Here is a 12,361-nt window from a genome sequence, read left to right as displayed (position 1 = left end):
CAATGACATAAATGGAAACACTGAGATTAGCTAAAATAAACTGTAAATTTGCTTTTGCCAAAATATTTCCAAAATCAGTAATAATAAATAATGTAATATGATTTATTTACATAGTACTTTTTAAAACAAGGTTTACAAAGTGCTTTACAAAAGGATATGTTGAAATAGATTAAAATACAATAAAATAAATCTAAAATATATGAAACAAAAAATAGTAAATTAGCAGTTTTTTTCCTGGAATGCAAAGTATTTCTTTAAAAAAAAAAACCTGAAGAAGAAGGACTGTTCTAGAGGTGCATCGATTGTTGCCAACAGAAAAGAAAAAAGCGGAATATACACACATGTTCCAGGCCTGATTCCTGGCAGTGAGCCATGCATCAGACAGACCGAAAGAGCGGGAAAAAGAGAGAGTGAGAGCCAGAGAGACAAAGGGAGAGAGAAAACTTTGTAATTTGTGGTGAGGCGCTCCGTGGTACTCCTTCACCACAGGAGCTCCCAGCTAAGTGACTTTGGGCTCAGAGACTGTTTGACTATCGGGTAGGGAGGATAATCCCAGGGGTATTTTTCATCCCCTACAGGGTGAGGATACATCTCTCAGCATCCATCTCTCTCTCTCTCTCTCTCTCTCTCTCTCTCTCTCTCTCTCTCTCTCTCTCTCTCTCTCTCTCTCTCTCTCTCTCTCTCTCTCTCTCTCTCTCTCTCTCTCTCTCTCTCTCTCTCTCTCTCTCTCTCTCTCTCCACAGTAGAGTAGGGGGATAAGCAGAACTCTTGCTTCCCCCTCTGGTTCCTCTTTCTCAGGGTCATTGAATGCAAAGCTCTCAGCTGAAGCTCTCTCCGGTTGCCTGTACATCATTCCACACAACATTGCACCTCTTCCCTGGACAGGCCGTGTCTGGGTCTGTAATGGCACACTGTTTCTCATACAGCTCTTACAGGGATTTGTGGATTATGTGTCCTTTTGTGTTTAGAGAAACGGCCTTCTGTGTAGGATTATGAGAACAAGGTTGTGTGTATGAAAAATTCTGCTTTCCTGCTGCTTCATAATTGATTTGTCGATCAGGGACAGTGGCATTATTGTATTTTTCAGTTTAAGAAATCTCCTAAACCTCACAATGCTACTTCACGATAATGAAGGGGGCATTTGCAAGGAAGAATGTGAATATTTCTCTGTTAGTTTCCCCATAAATAATTGAAAGTTTTGTATTTGAACATTTTCATTTGTCCAAATCATAAATACCAAGACATATTAATAAAAAATGTAGACACAGCTTCTTGCTGTTTGTTATTTTACTTGTCAAAACATATCACTTTGTAACTTTGTAAATCCAAATTCACCTCTGAAAATGAATGGTATTCACCATGTACCAGTAAACCATCCTTATTGTCACCATCTAATATTATTAAGAAATTCAATTTGCCAATGTTCAATTTTCCTCTTATTCTTTCAAGTTTTTAACAAACATTTATGTTATTCCACCAGGCTCAAATATAGCTTTAAGCTCTCTTAGTGTTGAGTGATTGTTTAGAGGGCTGTTTGCCAACTGCACCTGAGGTGAACAATAGGGTCCAATTCATGCATCCACCTGCCATTCCTATTGCTGTTCTGGTGGGCTTGTGCCTGGCCCTGCCAATTCTCTGTGGCAGAGAGGTCCATTTGCCTTCTGAGGTAATCGCTTCCATTAGCATTTATCAGTGTGTCAGTCCAGGGACCACTTTAGGAACATCTGCTTTCTGCTGCCCTCTAAAAGGCAGAGCGTTTCACCCTGCAGGCCGCACTAGTGCATGCAGAAGTGCGCCAGGGTTTTACACCACCATTAATTGATAGCTTTTAGGACAAACCGAAGCATTAGCGGCTAAAACACTCTGAAAGCAATTCGGGCTTTTTGTTTGGCTTTTTTTTTAACCCTCTCCCCTCCAACCTTAACTGAAGGGTAGCCATGAGCGTTGGCAGGAGAGACTCGTAACACAACTCTTTACCACTCACTCCAAACATAACCTCCCTGGGCTCTGTCACCTTCTCCAAAACAACCCCAGCCAAACCGGGGAAGATTCCAGAAGGTTTTTAATGATGCATGATGCCACGGCCCTGCCAAATCCTTGACAGGGAAGCCTGATGCCAGCCCTGACGAGGCCTGGTGGCACTGGGCACGATTCCCAACAGGGCCCAGCGGCGGACTGGTAAAATTTAGCAGCTGAATATGTGATGTTACAGCCAGTCTCCTTCAACTCAGCTGCCTCCAGGAAAAAAAGCAAAGTGAAAAGTAAATGATACAATTGGTGAAAACTGTGCAGCCATATCATATTTATAAAGACTAAAATACTGATTTGTCAAAATGGTAATATCAGTGCTTGACAGTGTCTTTCAAATAGAGAGTTTTGAAAATTTTGCTGAGTGCAGTTGGAGCTTGTGATGGAAAACCACTGATGGAAAAAATCAGTCTGTTACATATATACCCAAGGCTGAGGGGACATTTGAAAAATTCTGTGACTTGAAAAATTGAAAAGGTGACAGTTGCTGGAGAAACAAAGAAACAAGAGGATGCAAAGGATGGGTCCTCATATATGATACACATTTGTGTTCCTCGCACCAGCTTGGGAAGTAGGAAAATACCTGTGTGGAGACACCACCCCTTAGTAAAATGTGCATTTTCAAGTTAATTTAAAAAAATGCTTGCTGATTAGCATTCCAATGGGCTGTGCAGATGACTGGCAGTGGTTAACACTTGCAGCATGAAATATTAACCTGGGGAGATTAACATGGTGGCAAAGGTAACAACAAACACCAAACAAACACAGCCAGGTGAAAGCAAGAAAATAGCAATTACAAGCACTTGATAAGATTGCTGTAGTTGTGTTTAGCCAGTGTCTGGGGCATAGCTACTGCAGACTTACATGGCCTTTAAGAGATGCTAGACTGAGGACTAGCTCTGATCAAAACCTTTCTGATTAAGAATAACTCACACACACACACACACACACACACAGTGTGGAGGTAATTCTCAGCAGCGCTATTGCTTCAAAGAGACATAGTTGAGAGGAAAGGTATCGGAGTCTTTGTGAGATAACAAACAGGACCAACCTTTTTCAGGGCTGAAAATAACTTCCACCGCTTGAGACAATTACACTGATGGACGAAGGAGTGCAGCCTCTGTCCCCACCTACAGCCCTTCACAGAGTGCTCTGTACGTTCCCGTGAGGAGTGACGTGGAGGAGCCATGGAGCAGGGACAATAAACACAAGGAGCAGATCACAGCACGCATGGGTTGGCAGAGACAAACACAAAACATGGCCACTTAGAAACCCCTTATACTGCAATCATGACTAAAATATTAAAATAAGAAATGATTAAAATAAGAAATTATAATAAGAAATGTGTGGTAATCAGTGTGAGCATTGCCAAGAATTATTCAATTCAGTGATTATGATAAATTTAATACCAAATGTGTCATGTTTTGCAAACTGAACTAATAGCCAACATGACCAGTAGACCAAAAAATCAAATTTGTTGTGCAGTTGCAGTGTGTGATGCACAATTTTCACTGCTCTCTGTATGTAGTGTGATCTGCTATAAATAATAACTACATATACACTTATAATGCACACCACAGCCAGGTGAGCTGGGCAGGTTTGATGGCACAGGAAGGCCTCATCCCCTGCAGGATATCACACAATGTGGCATTATTAAAATGCCCGCTGCAGTCAGCAGGGAATGCAAATACATACAGTAACATAAGAGATAGTATCACACATCATTGACTGGTGAAGCAGAGACCAAGGCGAAAATACATCATGCAGACTAAGCTCATGTTGCTGTGCTGGAATTTGCCCCTTATCAGAGACAGAATATCTCAATCAAAATGTCACCCACTGCCTGCAGTCCTCGGCCGGCCTTTGAAGGCGCAGAGCCCAATTCCTGCAGTGTGGGCCCCAATGCAAAAACCCTCAGAGGCCTGTTGGAACAGGCATAAAAAAGCAGGAGAATAAACGCTGTGTGATATTTTGAACAGTTGCACTTGTGAAATGTCTTGTGGTTATTTCTCATATCAGCTTATCAAGTCTACATCATATTTGTTTTTCAGTTGTACAGACTTACTGTTAGACAGACTAAATAAATAAATAAGTCTTGTGTGAACCTTCTGAGAGACTAATTACAAGTACTACACTCTATAGATGTTTTTTTTTAGTCAAGAATAAGCCAACCAGTGTTAATCAGCATAGCTGAGCAAAGAAAAATGAGTAAAAATATTCACATTCCCATTTCACATGGCACATACTTAGCACCCTCCTCAGACAGGCCTAGCTCCCTCATTACCACAAAGTGTGAGAACACGTCCTCTCGAATGAAAGCCGACATTTGATAGATGTGACTCGCTCTTGCTGGGCCCTAATATCACTGTAGCAGTTTACATAACTGAAAAAGCGTTGTCTCTAAGAGATGGACTAAATTGTGTGCCTTTGATGATGGAAGTTCTTTTTTTTCCCTGTATGTGTGAACCATAGACTGTCTATGGTGTAAGCAGATAGATGCTGCGCCCTCTGTTGGTGAACTTGAGCATGACGTTCTGAGAGTGGAACATGATGGACATACCGGTTGATTAGAGAGCAGCAGTGACCGAGTTCTGGCTCAGTAAGGCCAAATGCCACTGTACCCTGGCATCTCAGACTCTACCTGCTGGTATTGCCACTTCCTTTAAATGACCTTTACCTGTTATGTCCTGGGATATGGAGACAATAAGCGCAGCCGTCTTCAAAGATAAAATCATTCAAAAAGGCATTTTTGTTTCACAAACACACACACACACACACACACACACACACACACACACACACACACACACACACACACACACACACACAAACACACACACACACAAAACAAACAAATAAACAAAAAAAAACAAACAAAAGATTTCCCTGCTATCTTTCTTTTAGGGCAGAAAATAATTCTGCATAGAAACACTTGTGGCATTTGCACTGTATGCTGACTACAGATAATGTGGGGGAAAATTAAATCAAAACAAAAACAAACAAGCAGATAAATAAAAAAAACACTGATGATATTTTTTTTTTGTTAAAATCCTCTTGATAGGGTAAAGGTTCATTTATTAAATTTCATGAATAATTGATATTGCACAGCTGGTTACAATCCAACTGCATAATCTACTAATTGCAAAAAGGGAGGATCAGACAGAAAAAGTGACAGTACAGTGTCCCTGGAGTCTGATAGTGGCATTCACCATAAGCTACAGAATGCCATCACCCATGTGAACCATAGGTTAAAGAGAGCTCGTTTCCTCTTTCTGCAACAGCAAAATATCTGCATCAAATCCAAACATTTTCAGTGGTGTACCAAACACGTAGTTCTAGGGCCCATGTAAAAGAAAAATGTCAAATGCTGTGTTCGGCATAAAAATGCACTGACTTTGCTTTGAGACTGCTTTGAGAAACCAGTGCCTGAGAGGTTACAAAGCCAAAAGTAGTAAGAAAGCCTTGAACCATGGAGGTAGCCCAACTTTCAAATTGCCGATTGCCCTGCACAACCCTCTCTCCCTCTCTCTCTCTCTCTCTCTCTCTCTCTCTCTCTCTCTCTCTCTCTCTCTCTCTCTCTCTCTCTCTCTCTTTTTCTCTTTTGACAGGGAGAGAAGATAGCTTCTGTTCACATAGGCACACGCATCAGAAATCAAATTGATTATTACACAGTAGAGTGGATCCTCTATTTCTATACATGTTTCAGGGAGCGTGTCCTTTGGAAGCATTGCTGGAAATGCATTCTCTCCCTCCTCTGTCTGCCCCTCCTTCACTTCTGAAAGGCACAGATGAGCACAGCTCCACAAAGAAGGTACACAATGCATGTCAACTCCTGTTCTGCCTATGCAACAGAAACAGTGCCGAACAGCAGCTCGGCTCCAACAATAACACCCAAAAAAGCTGTTATGCTAAACTTCACCATCAAAGCAGAGTGTTGGCGTAGGAAAGGCTTGCTTGTGTCCGAGCCTTCAGATATTTCTTCTTCTGGTGGCTGGACACCCGGTGACACTGAAAGGCCTTTTTTATAATCAGCTAGCACCCAGTGAGGAAGCTCCTTTGTAAATGAGAGAAGGTGAAGAGGAAAAAAACCAAGGAAAAAATCAGAAGTCCTTTGACTCAGGCCATTATCGCTGAGGTGTGAGATACTGTCTCACTCATCCATCAGTCTGGCCTGGAAGTTCCAAATGCCAGACCCGATTCCTCAGCAGTTAGCCCCCTCAACCTCTAAACCACCGGCCCCCTCACCCGTCAGTGGGCGGCGCTGTATTGAATGGGGGTGGCTGGGCACAAACACAAAGCTCTTAGCTAATGCTCCTGCTCATTTACAGCTGTCCTGAAGAATGGCACTTGCTCTGAAAGTTTCAACGCCTCACCTAGGATGCAGCAGTTGTGTTGGCTATCAGCCAGAGAGAGAGAGAGCAAGAGAGAGAGAGAGAGAAAGAGAGAGAGAGAGAGAGAGCACGAAAGACAAAAAGAAAGAGAGAGAGAGAGGGAGGAAGGGAGGGTGCGAGAGTGAAAGATTTTAAACTGTAAAAGGTTTGTTGCTATGGTGACTGAGCAGCAGTATTAAAAAGATGAAGGTCTAAAATGCAGTTGAATGAGTAACTTTTTAAAGCACAAGATGTTCAGCTGCATTTGACTACATTATTGATCGGTATTATAGAGGTGTCATTCAGGAAAATGATGCACACCTGACTTCAGGTGGCTTTGAAACAATGCACCTGAAGATTTAATTCTTCTAAATCTTTTAAATTCACATGTAGCCAGCAAGTGCAGATGAATGCAGATGAAACACAAAAAGTTGTAAGATGTAATTCATCTGCCTCCCATTTCCCCATCTGAGGGCTGAATTTGGAAGTATTCAGGAGAGCTGCTTGTGAGGGGAATCATTTAAATTCAGCTTTGCTTTGAATCCTGGCAGGAATCCAAACTGGATAATGGATCCATGCTAAAGGCAGAGCTAATGAGAAAAGGTAGCTACATGACAAAAGCTCCATGCTTCCTCCTACTGGAGCTGGGTCCTCTCCCACCACACCATGTGGGCTCATCTGGAATGCATGTAGCTCACAACATCCAAAACCACTGACGAAATCCTGACATGCTGGGTCCCCGAACTATACTCAAATTGCTGCCTTTCCACTTTGCAAATAAACATTCCTTGTATCACAAATAAAAATGCTTAATTTGCCATCCAGTGTAGGTGGGTCTGTCCTAACCAACTGGTTTCCAGTCATCATAAGGTGATTGAACCCATTTCCTAAGCTGTTTGGGCCAGTAATGCGAGACATGTCGATAATTGATTCCGCATCGATTCCGCGCTCTTCGTCCTGTGTTGCTTGCAAGCGTTAGTGGGTGCATATTCCAACAAGCGGATGCCGTGACCAGTGCGTCAGAGATCGGCTGTCAGTTAGAGCCATCCTGAGGTTGGAGCCTCACATCGTCACAACAACCCCACCACCACCCCGCCCTGCGCTACTGCCACTTACCGCACCGCCGCCGATCGTTTACGCCGGCCCCGGGTTCACGCCGCCAGACTGAGATTGATGCCATGTTGATTTTTAATGATGCGCTGCAGGCCGTGGGTGGAGGCGGAACGCCATCGTGGATCGGCCGCCGCTGCCGCACTAAATGTCACCCTAATTATCTCACCGGCCCACCAGTGAGGAAGTAAACATTTACACTAACCCATGGCCCCCGAAGCTCAGACACAGGCCCCAGACAGCTCCTCCGCTCCCACTGCTACCACACTTGTGTGGCTTATCGAGGGTTTCTGATCTTCTCAACACCCAATCAAACCAGCCTGAAGCCAACACCACTCACCTCCTGTATGCACCCCCTCCCTTTTTAACACGGTAGACTATGCAACATGTACAAAAACATTAACTCTTGCTGTTTACATCTGAACCAACATACTGATTACCAGATAAGAGTACCTATATTAATGCCGGGATTTGTTCTCTGGAGGGCCCTTCAAATGCTCTTTATTTGCTGCAGATTTGCAGCGTGAACTCATTAACCTCTATTAATCTCTGTTAACACTGTGCTTGAGGGAACAGTCTACGAGGATGCAGAATAAATCGATATGATATGCATGATTTTCTCACATTCACCAGTATATAAAGATCCATAACATCAGCACAATTGCCAAACTGACCTTTTTATTAACATGAATATTGATTCTTGAAACACGTAATGCATACAATTATTTCAATTAGAAATTCCTTTTTACTAATGTAATACTGCTTTACTTACTTCTAAGAGTTAGTCATTTAGTACATACAGATATCATCTGAATTACTGTGTCACACAGTGGAAATCAGGATTCTATGGCAGAATAATTCTCAGAAGGCCTCAGCATGACAGCTCGTCGACACATCCTGCTCTTGTGCAGTAACATTTTGTAGTGCTGACCTGGAACAGTGGCATAAAGCCTTCAGTGGGGACAGGTATATGGCGCTGTCGACACATGGGCGCCGTGTTACAGACGCCACATTAACGCCCGTCTGCAGGAGCGACCAGGCGAGTGTGAAGAGCGCACAGATGCGAGGGCGCTGGATTTATTGAGATAGAAGTGGTCAGAGTTGACCTTTAGGGTCCAGAATGAATCACAGCTAGTCTTCATATCTAATGACCCAGAGACAGTCAATGCTGACCTTTCCTCATGACGTTCACTGTATAACACAAGCAAGCCAGCTCTCAGAATTACCACTTACTAGTCAACATATCAAAAGGTGCTAGTACTCTTATAAAGTTTGTAAATGTTAGTGAGTAACTTAAACATCAAAAGTTGGTTTCAAAATTAATGGATAACTGAAAAAAAAAAGCATCTGCTGAGTTACACCAGTGTACTGGTTCTTTGAGTTAAAGTAAAGCGATAATGTAAGTAAGGCAACTGCATATTGAAAATGTTTTGTGGGCCATACCATTCGCTATTCATCTGTCTTCATTACTATCTGTTGTACGTCTGATAATTTCCTGTCTGCATAATGTCTCATTTGACCAGATAGCTTGCAGGATGAAGTGTCACTGTACTCTGTCAGGAGATACAGCAGGCAGTGATGACATCAGCTCCCTGGGCCATCATAAACATCCATTATTCCAGTCCCCCCTCTTCATTCTCATTAGCGTAGCCCCGACGGAAAGAAGCGAATGAACTCTACGACAACACGTAGCCCCACTATTGTTTTGAAATAACGCAACTGTTTTCACCCGCACGATTATTTCTGGATAATTGGCTTCAGAATATAAGGCAATTATTTCTCAAAACTAATTATTTGCTTTTTTTCCCCTCACAACAAAGGTCATTTTTCACAGTGCAATTATGAACAGAAATCAATGCTGTTATGTAGACGTTTGGTCATTGTTTTATTCTTCCACATTCCCTCTCTCTCGTTTCCTCTCTCCATCTCTCTCATTTAGGATACGGGTGGGATGGCTGGAGGGAGGCCTCTCTTTGGCGCATAGGGCGTCGTCCTGGCAACCATTCTGATGCAGTCGATGATGGGACAAACGCTGAGGCAGAGCGTGCAGCCTGTGCAGCTGTCTTGCACCATGGGAAGATGGGTCTCACAGTCAAACGTAATGGCCTGCCAGAGAGAGGGGAGCACAGACTATTAGATTAACGTCATTACACCCTCACTGGGGGTGGGGTGAGGTTCAGGGTATACAGTTAGCAACACACACACCCCCATGTGCCCCACGCAGCCAGTAAGAACCATGTCCATACTCTACTTCCTGCCCTCCAAGGACAGGTGAGCGAGCGAGCGATGCAGCTTGGGAAGACACAGGGTACAACTGGATTCTGTCTCAAAGTGTTCATGAAGTCCAGCAAATTTCTCTTTACATGTTGCTGGATGTAAGCGCATAGGACAGGCAAACAAGGCAGCACCAGAAAAAAAATGGTTGCGATATCATTTGGCCAAGAAAATATCAGAGCCTTTTCAATTGACAGTGAATCGCAGTCATTGCTAAAGTGTGATATTTTGCATTGAATGCAGGGACACCTTTTTGATCATGACACATTATGTTGATGAATGCCCCTCTTTATTAGAAACCATTAATAACAAGTAATCCCTCTCAGAGATCCACTCACCGACAATGAGTGTCACAATGAACAATTACGGCTTTGATAAAACTGGCCTGCTACTTCATCAATACCCTTATGATAAATTGAGGGAGACATTTATTTAGCAAGAGAAAGCAGGAGAAAGCAGAGACAAATACTTTAATAAAACTGTCAGAGCTATCCCATTCGGCAGCCCTCTCTGAGCCAAGCTGGGGGAGGGGCCTCGCCATTTTCACTACTAATATGCATCAGTGGCTCTGCCGGGAAAACGAGGCCAGCTAATGAAGTGCTTTTAGGCAGCCGGTGAGCAAGCATGAGAGTCTCATCGTCCGATCCAGAGACGTGTGTCTCAGCGGCAGGCGAACGCAGCTGCCCCGAACTCCTGGGAGCAGGGGCAGGGAGAGATCGCTACGCTGCTAGCGGCCAGACAACCGCACAGCTGGAGGGAAAAAAAAAACAAAACAGGAAAAAGAATAAAGAAGCTCTGAGCCAGAAAGCGGTGAAGAGGGAAAAGGTTATGGAAAGTGGCCCCAGGCTGTGGGGTTGTGTGGCTACTAGTGTGCGGGCCGTGTGTTTTTCCGTGTGTGTGTGCGCGTGTGTGTCTTCCTCCGCATGCATGCACGCATGTCAGATCACGTGGGCAGCTGGAGACAAGCAGCACCTGGTAGCCGGAGTCATTACAGGCCAAGTAACACTTTCCACAGTTGATGCACATCTCCTCATCAATGAGAGCCTGCACTTGGTCCTGGTTGTCGAGCTCCTGGTACGCTCCCACATACTTCAGAGCCTGAGCGATCACATCCTGACCAGAGGACAAACTAGCGTTACACAGTAAGGCCAAAACAAACATATGCTCTTCCACTAGCACATAGATGGGCAACAGAAAGGTTCATGGGTGGAGTGGGGAAATGAACCCTTACCTTAATGGCTGGTACAGGTTTCTTAGGCTGGTTGATCCTCGAGCCATTCGAAGGAAGTGCGATGTTGCTGGGATTTGACTGATTCTGTTTGGACTGTGCTATGGCCAGTTTCTTCTCTTGGAGATATGGACCAAAATTGGGTAGTCTCTAAATGGGAACACCACAAAATCCATCCTCATTTTTAAAGCACAATTAACAGTATAGCCAATGTCCAAAACTCTCCATCCACATATGTAGTTTATAAATTATATTAAACCTCTCTAAAATGTCTAGTTCTCCTTATATACATTATGTCACGGAGCTTCTGAATAAAAGCAGGTGTGGGTGTTTGTAACCCCCTACTCCCAGTGCTCCACACAAACCAATCATATTCTGGATTCTTTGTCCACCATTCTGCATCTTATTTGATTTTTTCTATCGTTCGCCTACTTTCATCCTTTGGTGTGCATTCTTCTTTAAGTTTCCCTCACCACGGAGACTGGTATTTATGCTTCCTGGTGATCACTGAGTCACCGGGCTTTAGATGCTATGTGTACCAAAGCATCAATGCCACATCCCTCATTAGAGCTTCTGTGAAAACCAAACATGGGGGAGAAGAGAATAAAAGCTGACAGGCAGGCTGCCTGATCCACGCTCAAGCCCTACTGCTCACTTCCTCGTACTGGCCACCGTCTTTCAGGTCTAAAAATGAATTAAAACCTTTTGGTCAATATTCAGTGGTTTAAAGCCCTAGAAACTGGGGTCTACCTGATTTCATTACATGTGGGGAAGAGGCTAAAAGGTTGCTTGTATATTGTACAAGGAGACCAAATTTTAATGCAGAAAGACATGTTGGCAGGCATGTTAGATCAATATTACATCTCTATTCCCCAAAGCACCCTGCACATATTGTACAAATTGTTTGTGCATAAAAAGTGAAATGAACGTTGATGTTGGCCATGCTGAGTGATTTCTGAAAGATTACTGTCCTTGGTTTAGATGCTTTTTTATCATTTGAAGGCCCTGTACTGTAAAATCATGCAATATATTTGCAAAAATATTCATTTGCTATTCAGGCTTAAGACTTTGCCATGTCAAGGAGCAGAGATTGCCTGCTCACTCGAAATGGGGTCCGTGAGCTATTGCACTTGTGCAGAAGTGATCCTGCGGGAAACGCTATCTCACTACATGCACTTAACAAATTTCTGATATACGCCGTTATTGTCGCATAGAGCTCTGAGACAAAACCTATTTTTCACCTGGGCCTTTTAGGTGATACTTAAATACTGCGCATATATTGAAAAAAATATTCAGAGTGCAGGCTAGCATACAACAAAAAAAAGGTTGAAACGGTCCTTCATGCAATGTA

At 43.3% G+C, this 12,361-nt stretch overlaps 1 protein-coding gene across 1 annotated transcript in view; it reads right to left on the bottom strand.

Moving 5' to 3' along the window:
• Positions 1 to 8,169: 8,169 nt before the first annotated feature.
• dpyda.1 (dihydropyrimidine dehydrogenase a, tandem duplicate 1) overlaps positions 8,170 to 12,361 on the bottom strand; it is a 112,771-nt gene continuing 108,579 nt past the window's right edge. Inside the window, exons 21-23 of the mRNA XM_027016151.2 lie at positions 11,014 to 11,160; positions 10,755 to 10,895; positions 8,170 to 9,614 (exon numbers count right to left, since the gene is read on the bottom strand). Of these exons, the coding sequence (XP_026871952.2) occupies positions 9,444 to 9,614; positions 10,755 to 10,895; positions 11,014 to 11,160 (459 nt within the window). The 3' untranslated portion in view covers positions 8,170 to 9,443. The remainder of the gene's footprint in view (positions 9,615 to 10,754; positions 10,896 to 11,013; positions 11,161 to 12,361) is intronic.

This window comes from Electrophorus electricus, chromosome 10 (genome assembly GCF_013358815.1).
Source record: "Electrophorus electricus isolate fEleEle1 chromosome 10, fEleEle1.pri, whole genome shotgun sequence".
Taxonomy (NCBI): domain Eukaryota; kingdom Metazoa; phylum Chordata; class Actinopteri; order Gymnotiformes; family Gymnotidae; genus Electrophorus; species Electrophorus electricus.
The sequence above is the reverse complement of the archived record's forward strand: the minus strand, read 5'-3'. Positions and strand labels throughout refer to the sequence as shown.